The sequence below is a fragment of the Eubalaena glacialis genome, chromosome 8, assembly GCF_028564815.1.
Source record: "Eubalaena glacialis isolate mEubGla1 chromosome 8, mEubGla1.1.hap2.+ XY, whole genome shotgun sequence".
Taxonomy (NCBI): Eukaryota; Metazoa; Chordata; class Mammalia; order Artiodactyla; family Balaenidae; genus Eubalaena; species Eubalaena glacialis.
In genome coordinates, this window is record NC_083723.1 from 55,671,701 (window position 1) to 55,689,008 (window position 17,308).

Genomic DNA, 17,308 nt, shown 5'->3' on the forward strand with positions numbered 1-17,308 from the left:
AAAAATTTCAGTTGATTTGTTCAGGACTGTAGTAGCACGTTATGAACTTTAATTCTTCATAACTTTAAATAAATTAAAATCCTAAAGGTGGCATATTTTAGGTTGTAAAATGTAAAACTTCATCCCGTAATGATTACGACATTCATCAAAATCAACCCACTCTGCTTAGAGAACCTTGAAATAGAACATTCCAGGCCAATATTTTACCGAGGTAATAAAAGAAATCCACTGCTTTACTCAGGTATTAACCATAGCCACATCCTATCGGAAAAAAAGAATTGCTCCCTCTGGGTATTCATGATGAAAAGCAAAACTGATTATTTCAATGCAAGAAAATGCCTTGGTCTGGGCCGAGACACACTAAAGGAGATACCTGGTCTGAAATAGATGCCTACAAGGAAAAGAGCGAAGAACTCAACAGTACTGTATCCCACAGTAACCACGCCCTCGCTGCCCACGGAGGGGGGATCCCACACTCCGCGGAAGTGGACAGTCCTTCTCCACCTCCTTCCCGCAGGTGCTGCCGCCACCTCCCACGGCCCCACAGAGGCCGAGCTGCGCCTCCCCTCCGCGCGGCCGGCACGCACGACGCACGACGTAGACCTGTGCCTGGAACGCCCCAAGGCGCGCATGGCGCCAGCACCTGCGTCCCTCGGAAGCTCCAAAGACAACAGTGCCAGGTCCCAGGAGCCAGCCGGTGCTCCGGGGACCCAGAAGACGACGCCCACGTTCGTCAGCGAGTCCCTACCACCCTGTCCGACTCAGACCCCGGCCGCCTGCCGCCCCCGGCACCGTGGACCCAACCGAAGACGTGGAGGGCTTCGTGGTCCCTCGCCGCGACCCGCTGACAACCCCCTCAAGTCCCACCCCGCGCTCCCGCTGCCAACCCCACCCAGCATGTGCACGGTTAACATCAATATGTTGCCAGTCCCACCGCCCAACCAGCAGGCCGGGCTAACAGAAGGCCTCGGCCGTACCCGGAAGTCCCAGGCCCACCTCAACCCCGGCGACGCCGCCCCCCAAAGCCACTCCGAAGACCGCGGCCAAAACCAAGGGACTAACCGGTGGGGGGTGAGTCAGCCACTCAGCGCCCTGAGCCAGCCCGGTGACGAGGGACGTCGGGCGCCCCCGTTCTGAAACTCCTCAATCCCGAGACGGCCACTCGAGGCCCATCCTGGTCAGCCTGCAGCGGGCCAGGTGGGTGGGCGTCCTGCCCGGCTCCCGCCCGCACCTGCAGCGACCCTGGCCTACCTGTTCCGCCGGAGCAGCGCACTCCTGGTGGACAAGGCGCTCTTCCCGTGGGTGCGTGCCTGCGCACGCAGTGCTCTCATCGCGGGCCAAGGCAAGCGCAAGGAAGAGGGCATGCGCGGGCGCGCGGAACGTGCTTCCGGCCCTCAAGCCGCAGCGGGGCTGTAACCTCCAGGTGACCCTTTTTAAGCGTCATATTATAGTACCAGTTAGGATACAGCCCATGTCCTAATGAAAAGGAGCTCATTATGAGATCTGAGGGTCAATGAATAAAACATGCAAGAAGAGGAGAGCAAAACGAGTGAGAAAAAAGGCCCAGTGTGGAACTCCAGAAGAGTCTAAGGCACCAGAGGCCCACTCTATTCTAATACTGTATGTGTTTGGGATGTTCATTCTAAGATGAGAGAAAGCAAATTGACAATGGCTAACAACATTATGGTATTGCTTTCAATGTTGTTTACTTTATTAATAACAAGGGCAGCACTGAACCAGCTCACACTTTCCGTACACAGTTTTTCGTTTCCATAGCGTGCCAAGTCCAAACCTGATATCCAAACAAGGTCAGAGTCACCAGACTGTGAGCTAGTGTTAGGACAAAACAAATCTTGCCAGTCTTGTTTTACCTTGTTTTACCTTGTTTTACTTTGTTTTACCTTGTTTTACCTAAGTACAAATAAATTCACAATAAATTTAATTTAATGATAAATTCAGAATAATAAAGACAGAAATTAAAAAACCATTTGACCATTCTTCTTCTCTAGAATTTTAAAACTAAGTATAGTATCTAATCATTTCTGCTATCTTCAATGTGTCTACCATATTGTAACTCCACCTTGTAATGAACTGAAAGAAATTTATCATGTTCTTCCTAGTGGATTCTGACTGAAGATAACCAATATGGAGGTAATGGTCCCAAGAGCCACTTCAAAGGACCATGGAGAGGAATAACAGATCATATCCACAGAACACAATCATAAAGCCAGGTAGGAGTAACAGAGACTACATTTTGAAGCCTGGAGAGATAGAAAAATAAAATGAGACTGCATATGTTTGTGGGAGAAGATGTAAGGAGACTTGAAAATAGTTCTATTGATGTGGCCACTGGTGGGTGTGGCAACTTAGTTTTAAACATCCTTTAAGTTAATGAGTGTGGGTGAGCCAATGTGGCTCTAAAGGACGGAAGCAGGACAGGCTCAAATTTGGATCTGAGAACTATGTGATATCCTGAGGAAATATAGTGAAAGAGGTCTAAGAAGAGAGTAACAAAAGTGTATAACAAACCACTTTGCCAAATAAGATGACTGATATGACATAATTGCCACTTGGATGGGATGAGGGGACATTTGTTTGAAAATTAGAATTTTCTCATGGCCTAGAGCGACACTTGTGAGAATGCTCTGGAGGATCATCATCTTTCAGGACCCACAGAGATAATGACAGTAATGGCTTCCACCAAGATGATGGTTTTCTCCATTCATGATACTAACCAATATGGAGAGTCCATAATCCTCAAATGATAGCTATAAGCAGCCACAAAAAGGCTAAAGACAGTGGTAGGATAACCAGAAAACCCTGCCCAAGGAAGGTTGGTGAGTCAATAAGCAGGAAAATGGTTAGGGAGCCTTTCACTTCAAAGTTGTTTAGTTCTGATACAGCCAGCATTTTTAAGCTTAAGTAAATCACTTAAATTTAGAAGAGATAATATAAGACAGAAATAAATCTAAATGACACCCTTGGTATCCTTACTTTAAGAAAGTTATTTAATGAAAATATCTTGTGAGCTCAATACACTATTCTTCATTGAAGAAAAAGGTGACAAAAAGCTTCCAAACAAAATGCAAATAAATTTGAAGGTGTAAATTTCATAGAAAGACTCTGAAGATTGTTGAGGAAATATTAACTTAGACTCTGTGCTAGGTGCTGATATCAGAAAGGTTGCAACATGAGTTAGTGGGAAATACTGTGACTTGATAATCAAACCCCTGGGCTCTGACCTATGTTTGATCTTGATGTGAGCATTCACACATTTGTGATCACAACCATTTTAAGACTCATTTGGAAAATGGAAAAATGAGAGAATCTTCTGCATAAGGTTGTGGTATTAAATGAAATAATGCATGCATAGCACTTCACACATAGTAAGTATTCAACAACATTTTTTATTATTATTATTATTCTGGTCTTGAAGAAGCCCACAGTCTAATGAGAAGGGAGATAATTATCATGTGTAATTCAGATTACAACTTTCAAAATCCTGCTTATTTAATGCCTACAACTTGGAAGATACTAGCCAAGGCACTGGGGATTCAGCTAAGAATGAAAAAGATAAAATCCTGTCCTCATGGAATAAGTCAGTTTGGATCCTTCAGGAGCAGATGCTGAGGCCCAATTAAGAATGAAAAGGCTAATTGTGTGTGTGTGTGTGTGTGTGTGAGGGTAGGGGGAGTGTGGTGTAATGCCTGTGAAATATTAATATAAAGAGAGAGGAAGCAGAACTGTCAAGAAGGCTTTCAGACTGTGGTAGAGATAGACACTCATGAAAGGAAAGAGGTGAGGAAGCAGAACTGAGCAGGGAGAACATTAGACTGTGATGCAGATGTGACAGTGTCTCAGTCCATAGAATGGGGAGTTACAGTGCGACGGGAGACTGTCAGCTAACTGCACTCCTCAGAGTTGAATATGTTCTTTCTAGAAGGGAAATCTGAGCACTGCATCTCCATGGATACCACAGTTCACTCTGTGCCGCATGGATTCACCTCTCCATACATGTGTTGAGTGGTGGCTCCTCCAGGGTGCCAGTTGAACTCTTTTTGAGCAGAAATTTGGAAGAGAGAGATTAATAGAACCAACTATAACCCCATCACTGCAGTTCTTCTTGTGGTTGCAACTGGTACGCCTTTTCTTCCTTTTCCACTCTCCATACTAAATTCCTCCCACCCTCAGCTACCATCTCTGCTAGTCTTAGAGGCTTATCTAATGATGTAACTCAGACTCTCTTTCCAGGAGCCTGAGTCTGGTAATCTCCTCCTCACTCAAAATTAGATAAGGGATTGCTAAGAGGTACCAAAGTGGATCACCTGAGTTCCATATATTTTTCTCCTGCTTATCAGAGGACGGTGACCGCGCTTCATATCTGCTGATCCCTGAGCACTGCAAAGGTCCACATGGCACCAAAGCTTGTAATTCAGCAAGACCTTTGCTGTCTTTGAAGCTCAACAACTCTAAGAATTGAGTTCTAAATTTGGTTTCCAAATTTTTCTGCTCTCCCACTGATGGAGATAAGAACTTCTTGCCTTCACACTTCATTTTAAGTCATCTGTAAACTGATTGAAATTTTTATTATCCTTTTTTCACTGCGATATCATTGCAGCTTATTAACAGCCAGTCAATTTCATTGTCCTTCGATGCATTGCATCCTTCATACTTTCAAAAGTCTGCATCATTACACTACCCAGGGTAATCCCTTCCACTAGAATATCCTTCCTAGTCTCTACCAGTGAAAGTTTTAGCAAATGGACCACCACTTTGTACAGGAACTGTGTCTCGCATACCACTCAGGATGGCAAGTGATGCACTCCCCAAATTCCAATCCCACTTACCACTTGTTCAGAACACTCTTAGTAGCAACTGTCAGTTTAGATCCTCTAGAAAGGAGATACTGAGATTGAGTTTGAAGTGCAAGAGGGTGGTGGTGGTGGTGGTGGTTGGGTTTTGGGGGAGGAGGGTGGTAACTCCTGGGAAAGATAAAGCGGGAAGAACAGAATTATGCTGAGAAAAGCTTGCGACCATAATACTGATCTGACAGCTATGAAAAAGATAAGAGGAATGCGGAGTGCACAAGAAGAACCTCAAACTATGATGTAGAGCTGACAAAAGCTCAGCAAACACAGTAGGGAGTTCTGGAGCAAATATTCTCTATTGAAGAAGTCCCCCACTGGGCAGAAATGTCCAGGCCCTAGTATGCCTTATGTGCTGAGGCTGGCCAGAAAGAGTATGGCCTCACCTTGAATGCTGCCGTGGATCCCTAAGGCATTGCTTTTGGATAATATTGGCTAATTGCAAGCCCTACAGTTAAAAGAGAAATCCAAGCCGTTAATTGCCATGGTTACCACTTGGAGTTCACGTTCTAATGAGGGAAACTGAAAGTAAAACAAGTGAAAAAGTAGATATATACTGTGTCAGATACTTTGTGTGCAATGGAGAAAGATAAAGCAAGGTGAGAAGGTTAGGGAGTGCAAGGCAGAGGAGGGGGAGTACTAGTTTATACAGGGTGATCAGGGAGTGCTTCTCTGGTAAGCTGGCATTATCCAAGGACCAGAAGGAAGAGATGGGGTGAGCTATGCGGATGTCTGAGAGAAGAGCACTGCAGTCAGAGGCAACAGAAATACAAAGGCACTGAGGCAGATAATGTGCCTGCATGTTTGAGGAGCAGCAAAGAGACCAGCATAGCTAACGCAGTGTGAGGGAGGAGGGAAAATAACAAGAGACAAGTTCTCACAGGTGTTGGGATGAGACAATAGTGTATCATGTAAAATAGTGCCTTTTAAGACACAATGATGACTTTTACCCTGAGAGGGGTAGAAACTTACTCAGTGTCTCCACTTGACTGTCTAATAAATACATTAAATTTAAGATGTTCAAAGCTGATTTCCTGATCTTCACCCTCCCCCAGATCTGCTCTTGCTGGAGTCTTTCTCATTTCAGTTGTCACAACACTTTCCAATTGCTCAGGCGAAAACCTTGGGATCACCCTTGACTCTCTTCTTTCCTTCATACTCCATGAACAATTCATCAGCAAATCTTGTTGAATTTTCTTCAGCATATATCCTGAATATAACCACTGCACGTTACAGAGACCACTATTAACCTGGGCTACTGTAAGAATCTCTGGTCAGGTCTCCCTATCTCCTTCTTGTTCCCTGTAGAATTTATCCTCAACACATTATCCAAAGGGATTCTTTTAAACAGTAAGTAAATCTTCGAAAGGCTCCAACGGATACCCATCTTACTCAAAGTAGATGTCAAGGTCCTTACATAGTAGAAGCCAAGGGTCCTTAAACCCTGCCTCATACTACCACACTGACCTCATCTCCTAATTTTCTTCCTTCCTTCAATTCTGTGTAATGGCTTCTGTGATGTTCCTCCAATATCCCAGGCATCCTTCTACCTTATCTTCTCTGAAATGTCAGTTCTCTCACTTGACATGCGCTTAACTAGCTCCCTAGTACCTTCAAGTATTTATTCAAATATCACCTTCCAATCAGACTTTTACATGATAACCGTGTTTAAAAGAGCAACCTGTCCCCAACTTTCAGCACTCATGATCCCACTTACACTAAGCAGTCTGTTTCCATAGCACTTACCACCTTCAACACAATAAAGAATTTTTTGTGTTTCCTATCTTGTTCACTGATGTATTCCAAACCCTTAGATCAGTGCTGCAAGGGTCAGGCACATCATAGGCATTCAATAAGAATTTGTTGAAAAACATTGTATATAAATTTAGTGTGCAGTTGGGACTTCCCTGGTGGTCCAGTGGTTAAGAATCCACCTGCCAGTGCAGGGGACACGGGTTTGATCCCTGGCCCAGGAAGATCCCACATGCCGCAGGGCAACTAAGCCCCTAGTCCGCAACTACTGAAGCCCATGTACTCTGGGGCCCACGTGCCACAACTACTGAGCCCACATGCTGCCACTACTGAAGCCCTCATGCCTAGAGCCCCTGCTCCACAACAAGAGAAGCCACCACAATGACAAGCCCACGCACCGCAACAAAGAGTAGCCCTCATTCGCTGCAACTAGAGAAAGCCCGCGTGAAGCAACAAAGACCCAGCATGGCCAAATAAATAAATAAATAAATAAAATTTAGTGTGCAATAAACTTTAGTATGCAATGGAATAACAGATTATAATTTGTATGTGTTGATGTGATTAGTACATTCATTATATTAATATATTTAATTTCATTTTCTTATTAAGTAGGAGTCTGAATATATTACATGGAACCAACTTAAATTGCTCATTTTTTTAGTTTAAAAATTGTTTGATTTTTGGCAGTTGCGTATGTTTCAACTTAATACTAATATTTTCCCCATATCATAAATGAATAGTATAATGGGAAAAACTGAAAATTACTAAATTGCAGAACTACACATATAGTATTAATCTCCAAATATACAGAGAACTTACGGACTTAAGGATGAGTGTCAAACTCCTAACATTTATTACAAAGGAAAGTTACTATTAAAAATAACATGCAAAAATATAGTATAGGAAATGAGGAAAAAAAGGAAGTTATTTAGGGGTAGTATTTTATAACATCCTGAGGGATATTTTTGTCTTCACACCTCTCTAATTTTCCACATTTTTCAAAAAGAAGTGAAGAATTTGGAGAGCGTTCAAACAACAACTAATTTAAGAACTAATATATTCAAAAATCTGGAAAATACATTTATTCCAATGGCTAACGAATGGAATTATTTCCTATGAAGAGGAAAAACCTGAGGCAAAAAAAACTAATAACCAATTTTAAGCAGTTTTTATATATGATACTTTAAAACTAGATATAAAGTAACATATCTCTCTAATCTTTCAAATCATGGTCTAGTTTTTTAGGTGCCAGCAGAAAACACCACTATAATAAAGAGATCTGAGATACACTGAAAATATATTTTTTTCTCACGTGTTTATCTGTATTTGAGAGGTTCAGCTCTGCTTCATTGAATCATTCCAAGTCCCAGTTTCCTGTTGCTTTGCCATCCTCTAGGGCAGGAGTCAGCGAACTACAGCCTGAGAATCAAATTCTGCCTGGCACCTACTTTTGTAAATAAAATTCTACTGGAATTCAGCTACACCCATTCATTTGTGTATTATCTATGGTTGTTTTCACACTATAACGGTAGAGTTGAGTAGTTGTGACAGAGATCAGCAAAACGTAAAATATGTACTATCTGGCCTTCTGCAGAAAAAGTTTTCCAACCCCTGCCATAGGGTGATGTCCTTGTCTATATGGTCAATGCTAGCTCACCACGAAAGCACCCACATTCTAGGCTGTGGGAAGAAGGCAAAGGACAAAGTAGAATGCAAAGGTTTCAAGAGACCAACTTGAACTTGCATATATCACTTCTCATTTAACCCATTGGCATAATTTTAGTGGGGCTCAGCTAAAATATGTGTGGGTGGGTCTATTACTAAAAGGAAAAAGGTTAAGTAGATGCTGGAGAACAATGAGCAGTTTCTGCCACAAGTTATCTATGGCAAAAAGAGGGTGTGTAGGTGGAAATAAGGATGGAAAGGTTAAGCCTCTTGAAACAGCTGCCCTCTTCGTTGAATGAATGAATTTTGACAATGAGAAGCGATTCACAAAGTAGAAGCCTGCTCTGTCCAGGAACTTTATCTCTTCCTTACTTATTCCTAGTTAAATGTATTTCACCCAGGGCCTAGCAATACTAATATTTTAAAGAGCAGATCATCAGCAGAGCATTTGTTTTCAGTGACTAGAGATAAGTCTTTAATCTCTGCAGTGGTAACTTTAACCTGGTATGTATGCTTCCCATCCAGCCTCTTCCTGTTACTCTATAGCACTTCAGTATAATTTCAAAGACACTAGTTACAGATTCAATTGCTTCAGGAGCATTTTTACACTCCCTGACACACACATATACACACATAAACAAGATACATGCTCACCAATTTTATATTCACTTATATTTCTGAGTGCCTTATCTTAGCAAGTCTCCATATTAGGAGTCACAGGGAATGTGAAGATAGGCTCATTAACCAGAGCGAGGATCGGCAAACTAAAGTCCATGGGCTAAATCCAGCCCACTGCCAAATATTGTAAACAAAGTTTTAGAGAACACAACCATTCTTATCATTTGTCTATGACTACTTTTATACTATAAAGGCAAAGTTGACTAGTTCAGCAGAGACTGTATGACCTATAAAAAGCCTAAATTTTTTATTATTTTTTCCATTAACAAGAAAGTTTGCCAATTTCTGAACTATGACATTCTGGGGAGCCCTTGCTTTCATTTGAACTCAGGATTTTAATTAGAATGTTAATTAAAGGTGTTAATTTGAATGTAAGTAAGAATTTCTTAACTCTAAATGTATTCAAATCATAGAATTGATTTTCTTTTACATTTCTTGAATTTTTTCCTAGAGCTTCTAAAGACAGAAAAGGTGCTCATTTTATTTGGAAATATTTTCATATAATGAATAAGTTTAATGTGGAAAGGATGGGCTTTCCAATAATGTTGCTGTGTTAATTGGCTATCCAATTGAAAACCAAATAAATCTTGGCCACCACCTCTGTTACTCATACCACAGAAAAAATCACTTCTAAGTTGATTAAAGTTCTAAATGTGAGAGAAAAAAAAAAAAAAAGCTTTTAGATGAAAACAAAAAAGAATGTATTCATCACTTTGGAATAGGTTAAGATTTCTTAAACATGACATAAATAGTACTATAAAGGAAAAAAATGATAATTTGGACTATATTCAAGCTAAAAACTTCCAACCAAAATCCAGAATACTGACAACACCAAATGCTGGTGAGGATATGGAGCAACAGGAACCATCATTCATTGTTTTTGGGAATGCAAAATGGTACAGCCACTTTGGAAGACAGTTCAGTAGTTTCTTATAAAACTAAATATACTTTTAGCATACAGTCCAAGAGTCATGCTCCTTGGCATTTATCCAAAGAAACTGAAAACTTAGCTCCACACAAAAACCTGCACATGGATGTTTGTAGCAGCTATATTCATAATTGCCAAGACTTGGAGGCAGCCAAGATGTCCTTCAGTAGGTGAATGGATAAATAAATATCCAGACACGGGAATATTACTCAGTGCAAAGAAGAAATGAGCTATAAAACTATGAAAGACATGGAGAAAACAAATATATATTACTAAGTGAAAGAAGCCAATATGAAAAAGCTATATACTGTGTGATGCCAACTATATAACATTCTGGAAAAGACAAAACTATGGAGATAATAAAAAGATCAGTGATTGCTGGGGGGTAATGGGGGATAAATGGGCAGAACACAGAGAATTTCTAGGGCAAGGAAAATACTCTGTTATAATGTTTGATATATGTTATTATACATTTATCCAAACCCATAAAATGTACAACATCAAAAGTGAATCCTAAGATAGAACTATGGACTTTGGTAATTATGATATGTCGGTATAGGTTCATCAGTTGTAAGAAATGTACCACCCTGTTGGGAGATGTTGATAATGAGGAAAGCTATTCATGTGTAGGGGCAGGATGTATATGGGAAATCTCTGTACCTTCCCTTCAGTTTTGCTGTAATCCTTAAACTGCTCTAAAAAATTTGTCTTAATAAAAATAAGTTAAAATTTATTTTCAACAAAAGACAGTCATTAAGAGTGAAAAAAAAGGCCACAGAGTAGGGAGAATATATTTTTAATACATATATATGACATAGGACTCATAGCTGAATAGATATATAAATAAATAAATAATTATAAAAATTAGCAAAACAGTTGAGCAGACACTTTACTAAGGGGCCAGTACCCAATTAGCCAATAAGAAATGGTTTTCAATTTCATTTTTCATGAGGGAAATGCAAGTCAAACCCACAATGTGATACACATGCACATCTTCAGAATAGCTTGAAAATGCCAGCTATTGACAAGGATGTGAAGAAACTGGAATTCTAGTACATCACTGGTGACAGTATAAATTGTTACAACCATTTTGGAAAATAATTTATCAATAACTACTAAAGCTGAACATATACATAACCTATTCTACTTTAGGTATATACAAAAACAGGAATGCATAAATGTTCTCACCTAAGTTATGTACAAAAATAACCATAGCACTGCTATTTGTAATAGATAAAAACTGGAAACTACCCAAATGCCCATAGACAGTAGAAGATATATTCACACAATGAAACACTATTCCGCAATGAGAATAATATACATGAATCCCATTTTAAAATGTTGAGTGAAAGACATGAAAGAGTACACATAGTTTATTTTTATATAATGCTCAAAAATTGGCAAAATTAATCTTAGAAGTCAAGAATAATACTTTGGAGAGTGATACTTTGGAGAGTGTTCTGTGACATGATATAGGTACGATGTTGTGGGAGAGGTTGAAATGGTCTCAAGCCATATACTTAATATTTACCTGTTTTTACATAATCTCTAACTTCAGTGGTGCATTCTACTCCCCAATTTGGGCAGAGGTTTCATGAGTATGCTTACTTTATGAAAATTCATTAAGCTGCACATATATGACTGGTGAATTTTTAAGTATATGTATTAAACTTAAAAAAATAGTTTACCTAAAATAGAAAAATAAAATAGATGCATATACATTCTCCTAACTCTAAAGTCAGCCAAGGCCATAAACCATGCATAATTTGAAATGGATTAAGAAGAGAATGCAGGCCCCTTCTCTGTGTCACCTAAGAGAGTGTTTCTTAGACTTTTCTCCCTGCAATCATGACAAACATTTACCTTTGTTTTATTTTATCATTTTCCCAAAAATTGCTTAATGATTCTGTAAGAATAAGAGAAGGGGCATGAAGAAGGGAAGGAAGGGAAGAGTTTTAATAAATTTGGGAGAGTTAGATATTTGCTTTACTCACTGGATACTTTTTTATCTACTTTTCTCTCCTTAACACTCTTAATCCCATGCTCCAGCCCCCTTAGCAGTTATTGCTCAAGTTATTCCTGGTCATTTGTTTTTTCTGCTTTGATTCTGAATACAAGATAATAGTACAGCTCTTCTTCAACTTATGATGGGCTTACATCCAGATAAACCCATCATAAATTGAAAATACTGAAAGTCAAAGTGTGTTCAATACACCTAACCTACTGAACATCATAGTTTAGCCTAGCCTACCTTAAACATGCTCAGAATACTTACATTAGCCTACAGTTGAGCAAAATCATGTAACACGAAGCTCACTTTATAATAAAGTATTGAATATCTCATGTAATTTATTGAATACTGTACTGAAAGTGAAAAATAGAATGGCTGTATGAGTACAGAGTGGTTTTAAGTGTATGGGTTGTATACGCTCGCCATAGCGTGGCTGACTTGGAGCTGTGGCTTGCATCCACTGCCCAGCATTGCAAGAGCCATATCATACTGTGTATCACTAGCCAGAGAAAAGATCAAAATTCAAAATTTGAAGTACAGTTCCTACTGAATGTGTATTGCTTTTGCACCATAGTAGTCAAAAAAATCATTTAAGTCGAACCACGGTAAATCAGGGACCATCTGTATACACAAAATGTTTAATGTTTAACTGGGATGGCCAACAGAGATAAAGCAGGTAATAAACTAAGCAAAACTGTCATTTCGTAATCATTTCCTGAAACATCTTGATCAAAATTTGTTGAGGGCTTATCAAACTCTTTCCAAAAGCCTCCATGTAGGTCACTGAATAATTATAAAACATCTATAGGCCTGGAACCCAAAAGAATCAAGTTTGAACTTAATGTCCTTTAATCCTCAGTTGGGTTTTTAAAAAATGTTTCTTCTTTCAAATCTAGAAATGAAAATAATGGTTCCTTCCAGTGAAATGAACTGTTTTAAACCACATAGTACTTCACAAATTTACTGCATTTACTATTGATATTTGCTGTGGAACCAAATATCCACAAAAACCTTTTTTTTTAATAATGTGGATGTTTCAAAATAAGCAGAGAAAACAATTTCACTTTATTTCTGTTCTATAATTAATTATATTTATAAACAAAAAGTAGATTCAATCATGATAACTTAGATTTTAACATTTTTCTCTGATTATGTCACCATGATTAGAACCTTATAAGATAAACAAATTATTGTGGTACAAACAGAAATGTTTATCTTGGGATTTTGTGATAAAATTGAAGAGAAAGTATTTTTAAATAGTTGCTATATGCATGCCTATTAAACATTTTAATAAATTCTCTAATATTTTAATAGAGAATTTCAACCCAATCCTGTGTATTGGTTCCTTTAATTTTTCTACAGTTTCTTTTGTGATGTGATTGTTGAAATATTCATTCCCTTAGATAAAATCATAAAGAATTTTAGTCCAAGAAAAGTGTCTCTTAGAGTCTCATGATAGCTTCTGACATTTATTTTATTAAATTTTAAATTTAAATTTCTACCATATTTCCCTTCATTAAATGTCCTAATGTATGTTTGATGTAGAACTAGATTCTCACTAGGTGAGGTATTTATTCCGCTTATGTATGCATTTAAAAGGAAAAATAAGTCATGAGAAACATTCAACAACTGCAAATCAACTATAAAATTTATCCAAATGCTTAACAATGTATTAAGTTAAACAAGAGTTAGAAAGAATGTTACTGCTTGTCAGAACAAAAATTAATCCTCCCATTTACTTTTTCCTTAGCCACTGTTGAAATTCCAATTATTTTTTTATTTTTCAGTCTTCTCTTTGAGAGAAGTTTACTAAAAAACAAATAGGTAATCATAATCAAAGATCTCATTCTCATTACATCTTTCAGGAACATTAATTTTGATTCTTTTCTGCCTGAGTTATCACAATGCAAATTGGAGAGTGAAGAGTAAACACAAGCAAGAGAAAAGAAAACTAATTAAAGGACAAAAGAGCAAGGGAGAACCTAGACACAAATGGGTTAAAAAAAAAAAAAGAAGAAGAAGAAGAAAGCAAAAAGAAGACTACACGATGCTATTGCTTTAATAGTACCTGGGAGTACTCACCGGAAGGCTAGGAAAAAGAAAAGGAATTGTGCTTACCTGTTTGTTAGAAATAAGCGGTTTCTGGGAGCTGTCCAATGTACCAACTTAACCATCATAGTCACAACTTACCTTGTTAATAGGAATTGATGTCCTAGGTATTTCTCCCTTGAACCAAGGCATCTCTGTACTCATCTTTTTAGGCTATTTCTTCTAACACATCTTTAAAATGATTTTCTACCATGTTGTTCTGCCCCACCATGTCTTCTTAAAAATCCCTACACAGAATAATTAAATAAATATAGCTACTGGCAAAAAAAAAAAAAGAAAAAAAAGGAAGAAGAAGGAAAAATGAACCCTTCTTTGTTTTATATATATATGAGATAATATGAAATCAGTAAAATTTTATTTTCGTTATCCAAATTTAAAGTCTTTTTTCATCTCAATAAAAAAAAAAGATAACCAAAATCTCTCTTAAATAAAATGCAGAACAGTATAGTTTCCGCTCTTAAATCCCGTAGGCTGGTAATGAGGAAAACAAACCAGGTAGAAGTGTCAGGATTATTCTTTGTTCACGAGTACTGATCAGCAATTTAAAATTTGAAAGACTTCTCAACAGAGGGTGAGCTGATCGACCAATTGGTTTATCAAAGGGTGAATCGCAGTTTTGAAAACAGACTGAAGTTGTTTTGTTTGGGGGGGAGAGTTTGCTTTGCCTCCCATGCTGGGATTATACAGTAAAGCACACTGGGTGGAAATATTCTGAGCTTCCCTTTTTCGTTTTATTGCCATCATAACTTTTGCCCTCTAAGTAAAATCCTTTACGTGGGTGGGAGATAGGGTTAGGAAAGGAAAGTCAAGTACCTCAATTGTTAGACTGATTACAGCAAAACAGATTTTAGAAGTCAGGGTTGGTAAAGCGAAAGGAGAGCTGTTTACGACCCAGTGGAAAGAGAAAGCCGGTTCCAACAGCGACTCTGGGGAATGCACTCTCGGCCCCCCTACCGTGCTTACTTAAGCTAATGGAAGATCTTGCCTTTCAGTAGCCGCTGCACTAGGATACCAGACAAACAGCTCCCCTCGACCCCTGGCAGACAGGGCCCCTCTTCAGGACATCATTAAAAGCACATGCAGTTGTTTCACACCCACTGGCAGCCTAGGGTGGCAAGATTCAGAACTCCTACTCTGAAGCCAAGGAGAAGCCAGAGCGGTGGAAAACATCCTTGCTTTGAAAATCCAAAGCTAAATTTAAAATCTACATGAGATAAGGAGCCTGAAGAATATTAGTTGGCTGAGGGGGTGTGGAGAGACACAAAAAGCACAGCAGGTAAGGGCTGGGAGTTGTTGCCAAGAAGGAACTGTCCCAGGTGGCACAGCGAAAAGGATCGCAGAATTGGAGGCCTGTCCCTTTGAGTGTTCCATGCGTGCTCAAGCTTGTCTTCTTCCATCAGTTTCGAGAGGAGCGACGTTGTCAGAGCCATCCCTGTCGGTGCAACTAATCCTGTTATCAGCTTGGTTATAAATATTAATGTCCCCTGGTCCTTCGGTGATGGTGACCCATCAGATTCAGGGCTATTAGGAAGCCCATCACCAGTCTCGCCCCTCCCTTCGAGAAACCGATGAGACGCAGGGCCAAGCCGATGCGATGGCAGCCTATCCCGAGAGCTGCGTGGACGCCACCGTGCTGGACTTCGTCGCAGACCTGTCCCTAGCCTCCCCGGGGCACCCTCTTCTCTGCGACTTCGCACCCGGGGTCCCCTATGGAGACCACCAGGACCTTGTGCTCCGAGAGGAAGGACCCAGGAGTGTGGCGCGTTTTGAGGACGATCCAGAGGAAGAGGAGGGTGAAGTAGAAGAGGGGGGAAACGAGGAGGAAGAGGAGCACGGGAGAGGCGCCTCCCTGCTGGGCCGCCCCAAGAGGAAAAGAGTGATCACGTACGCCCAGCGCCAAGCCGCCAACATCCGAGAGAGGAAGCGGATGTTCAACCTCAACGAGGCCTTCGACCAGCTGCGGAGGAAGGTACCCACTTTTGCTTACGAGAAGAGGCTGTCTCGGATCGAGACCCTACGCCTGGCCATCGTCTACATTTCCTTCATGACCGAGCTCTTGGAGAGCTTCGAGAAGGAAACCGGCTGAGCCAGTGTGGGGTGAAAGTGTCTGCCCCCTCCTCGCCTGGGCGCGCGCGGGTTTGGGGTGTTTCGGGACCCGGCAGTGGGTGTGGCTGGAAGGCCAGGAGGGACGCTCCAAGACAGAACGTCTGGCCTTCGGGAGCTTGGTTCTGGATTATAAAATTCCCACAGCCCTCGAGAAGCGTGGAAGCCGTAGAGTTAATATATACGCGATCGCTCTCAACGGAGTATGGGGCAGGAGCGGGCGGGGCAAGCTAGGACTGGTTAAGAAGGAGTTGGGGCAGTCGAGGCCCACGCCCCAAAGCAGCTTTTGTCAGGCGGGGGGGAAGCTAGTCCTCTCCGAAAAGGCAGACTTCGGGGGCTTCTGTGGAGTCCCATATCTCCCTCCTTACGTGTGTGTGTGTGTGTGTGTGTGTGTGTGTGTGTGTGTTAATGTAAATATAAAAGAGGCATTCCTACTTTTTTTTTTTTTTTTTTTTTTTTAAAGCCTCAAGAATCGGTGCTCAGCCATCCCAGGCAGGCACTCCGCTCCGGCCGTGCTCTTAGGGAGGCCTTGGACCAGAAACCCGCGAGGAGTGCGGTACTGGGTCTTCTGAGAGGCCAAGGGGCGCCGGATCTCTCCTCCGGTCCTCTTAGGCTTGTCGACAGGCAGAATGAAGAAGATGAGAAAGGAAGGGGAGTCGAAGGGACGGGCGACCTCTAAAAAGGAACATTATCCCCGCCCCCTTCCTTCCCTCCTCCTCCCTTTCCCTCCCCTTAGGCTCAGAACAGCAACCCTGTTACGGACGCTTGAACCCAGAGGTGACTGCTCCGGCCTACGAGCTGGGGGTGCACCTGGGTTTACAGGGTGTTTTTGCGCCCCGAGCCTTTACCGCCCGCGGGTTCTTTCCCCTGTCGTCTACAGGGGGGAAAAGGGCTGGGTCCTCCCAGGGGCAGCTACACCTGAGTGCGCACTTTCAAATTTTTAGCTGAAGGTAGGGAAAGATAGTTTATATTCTATTCGCATCTAGGGACAGGAGAGACAAAACTTCAGAGGAGGAGATGCATTCTTCCACTTTGCCAAAATGTGTGCGATGGAGATGAGGTTGAAGCAGGACCATGCTGAGGGGCTCCCTCGAGTTTGGACGGTCTGCCATTCCACAGTTCTTCCTTCTGGGCGACCTGCTAACACCTGAACTGGGGTTCTTCAGACAGGAGTAGGTAAGTGAGGAGAGGAAGCGG

At 41.0% G+C, this 17,308-nt stretch overlaps 1 protein-coding gene across 1 annotated transcript; it reads left to right on the forward strand.

The window, feature by feature from the left end:
• Window positions 1-15,602: 15,602 nt before the first annotated feature.
• FERD3L (Fer3 like bHLH transcription factor) lies at window positions 15,603-16,094 on the forward strand. Its single transcript, XM_061197712.1, has one exon. It carries the CDS (start codon window positions 15,603-15,605, stop codon window positions 16,092-16,094), a length of 492 nt encoding a protein of 163 aa, XP_061053695.1.
• Window positions 16,095-17,308: the final 1,214 nt, after the last annotated feature.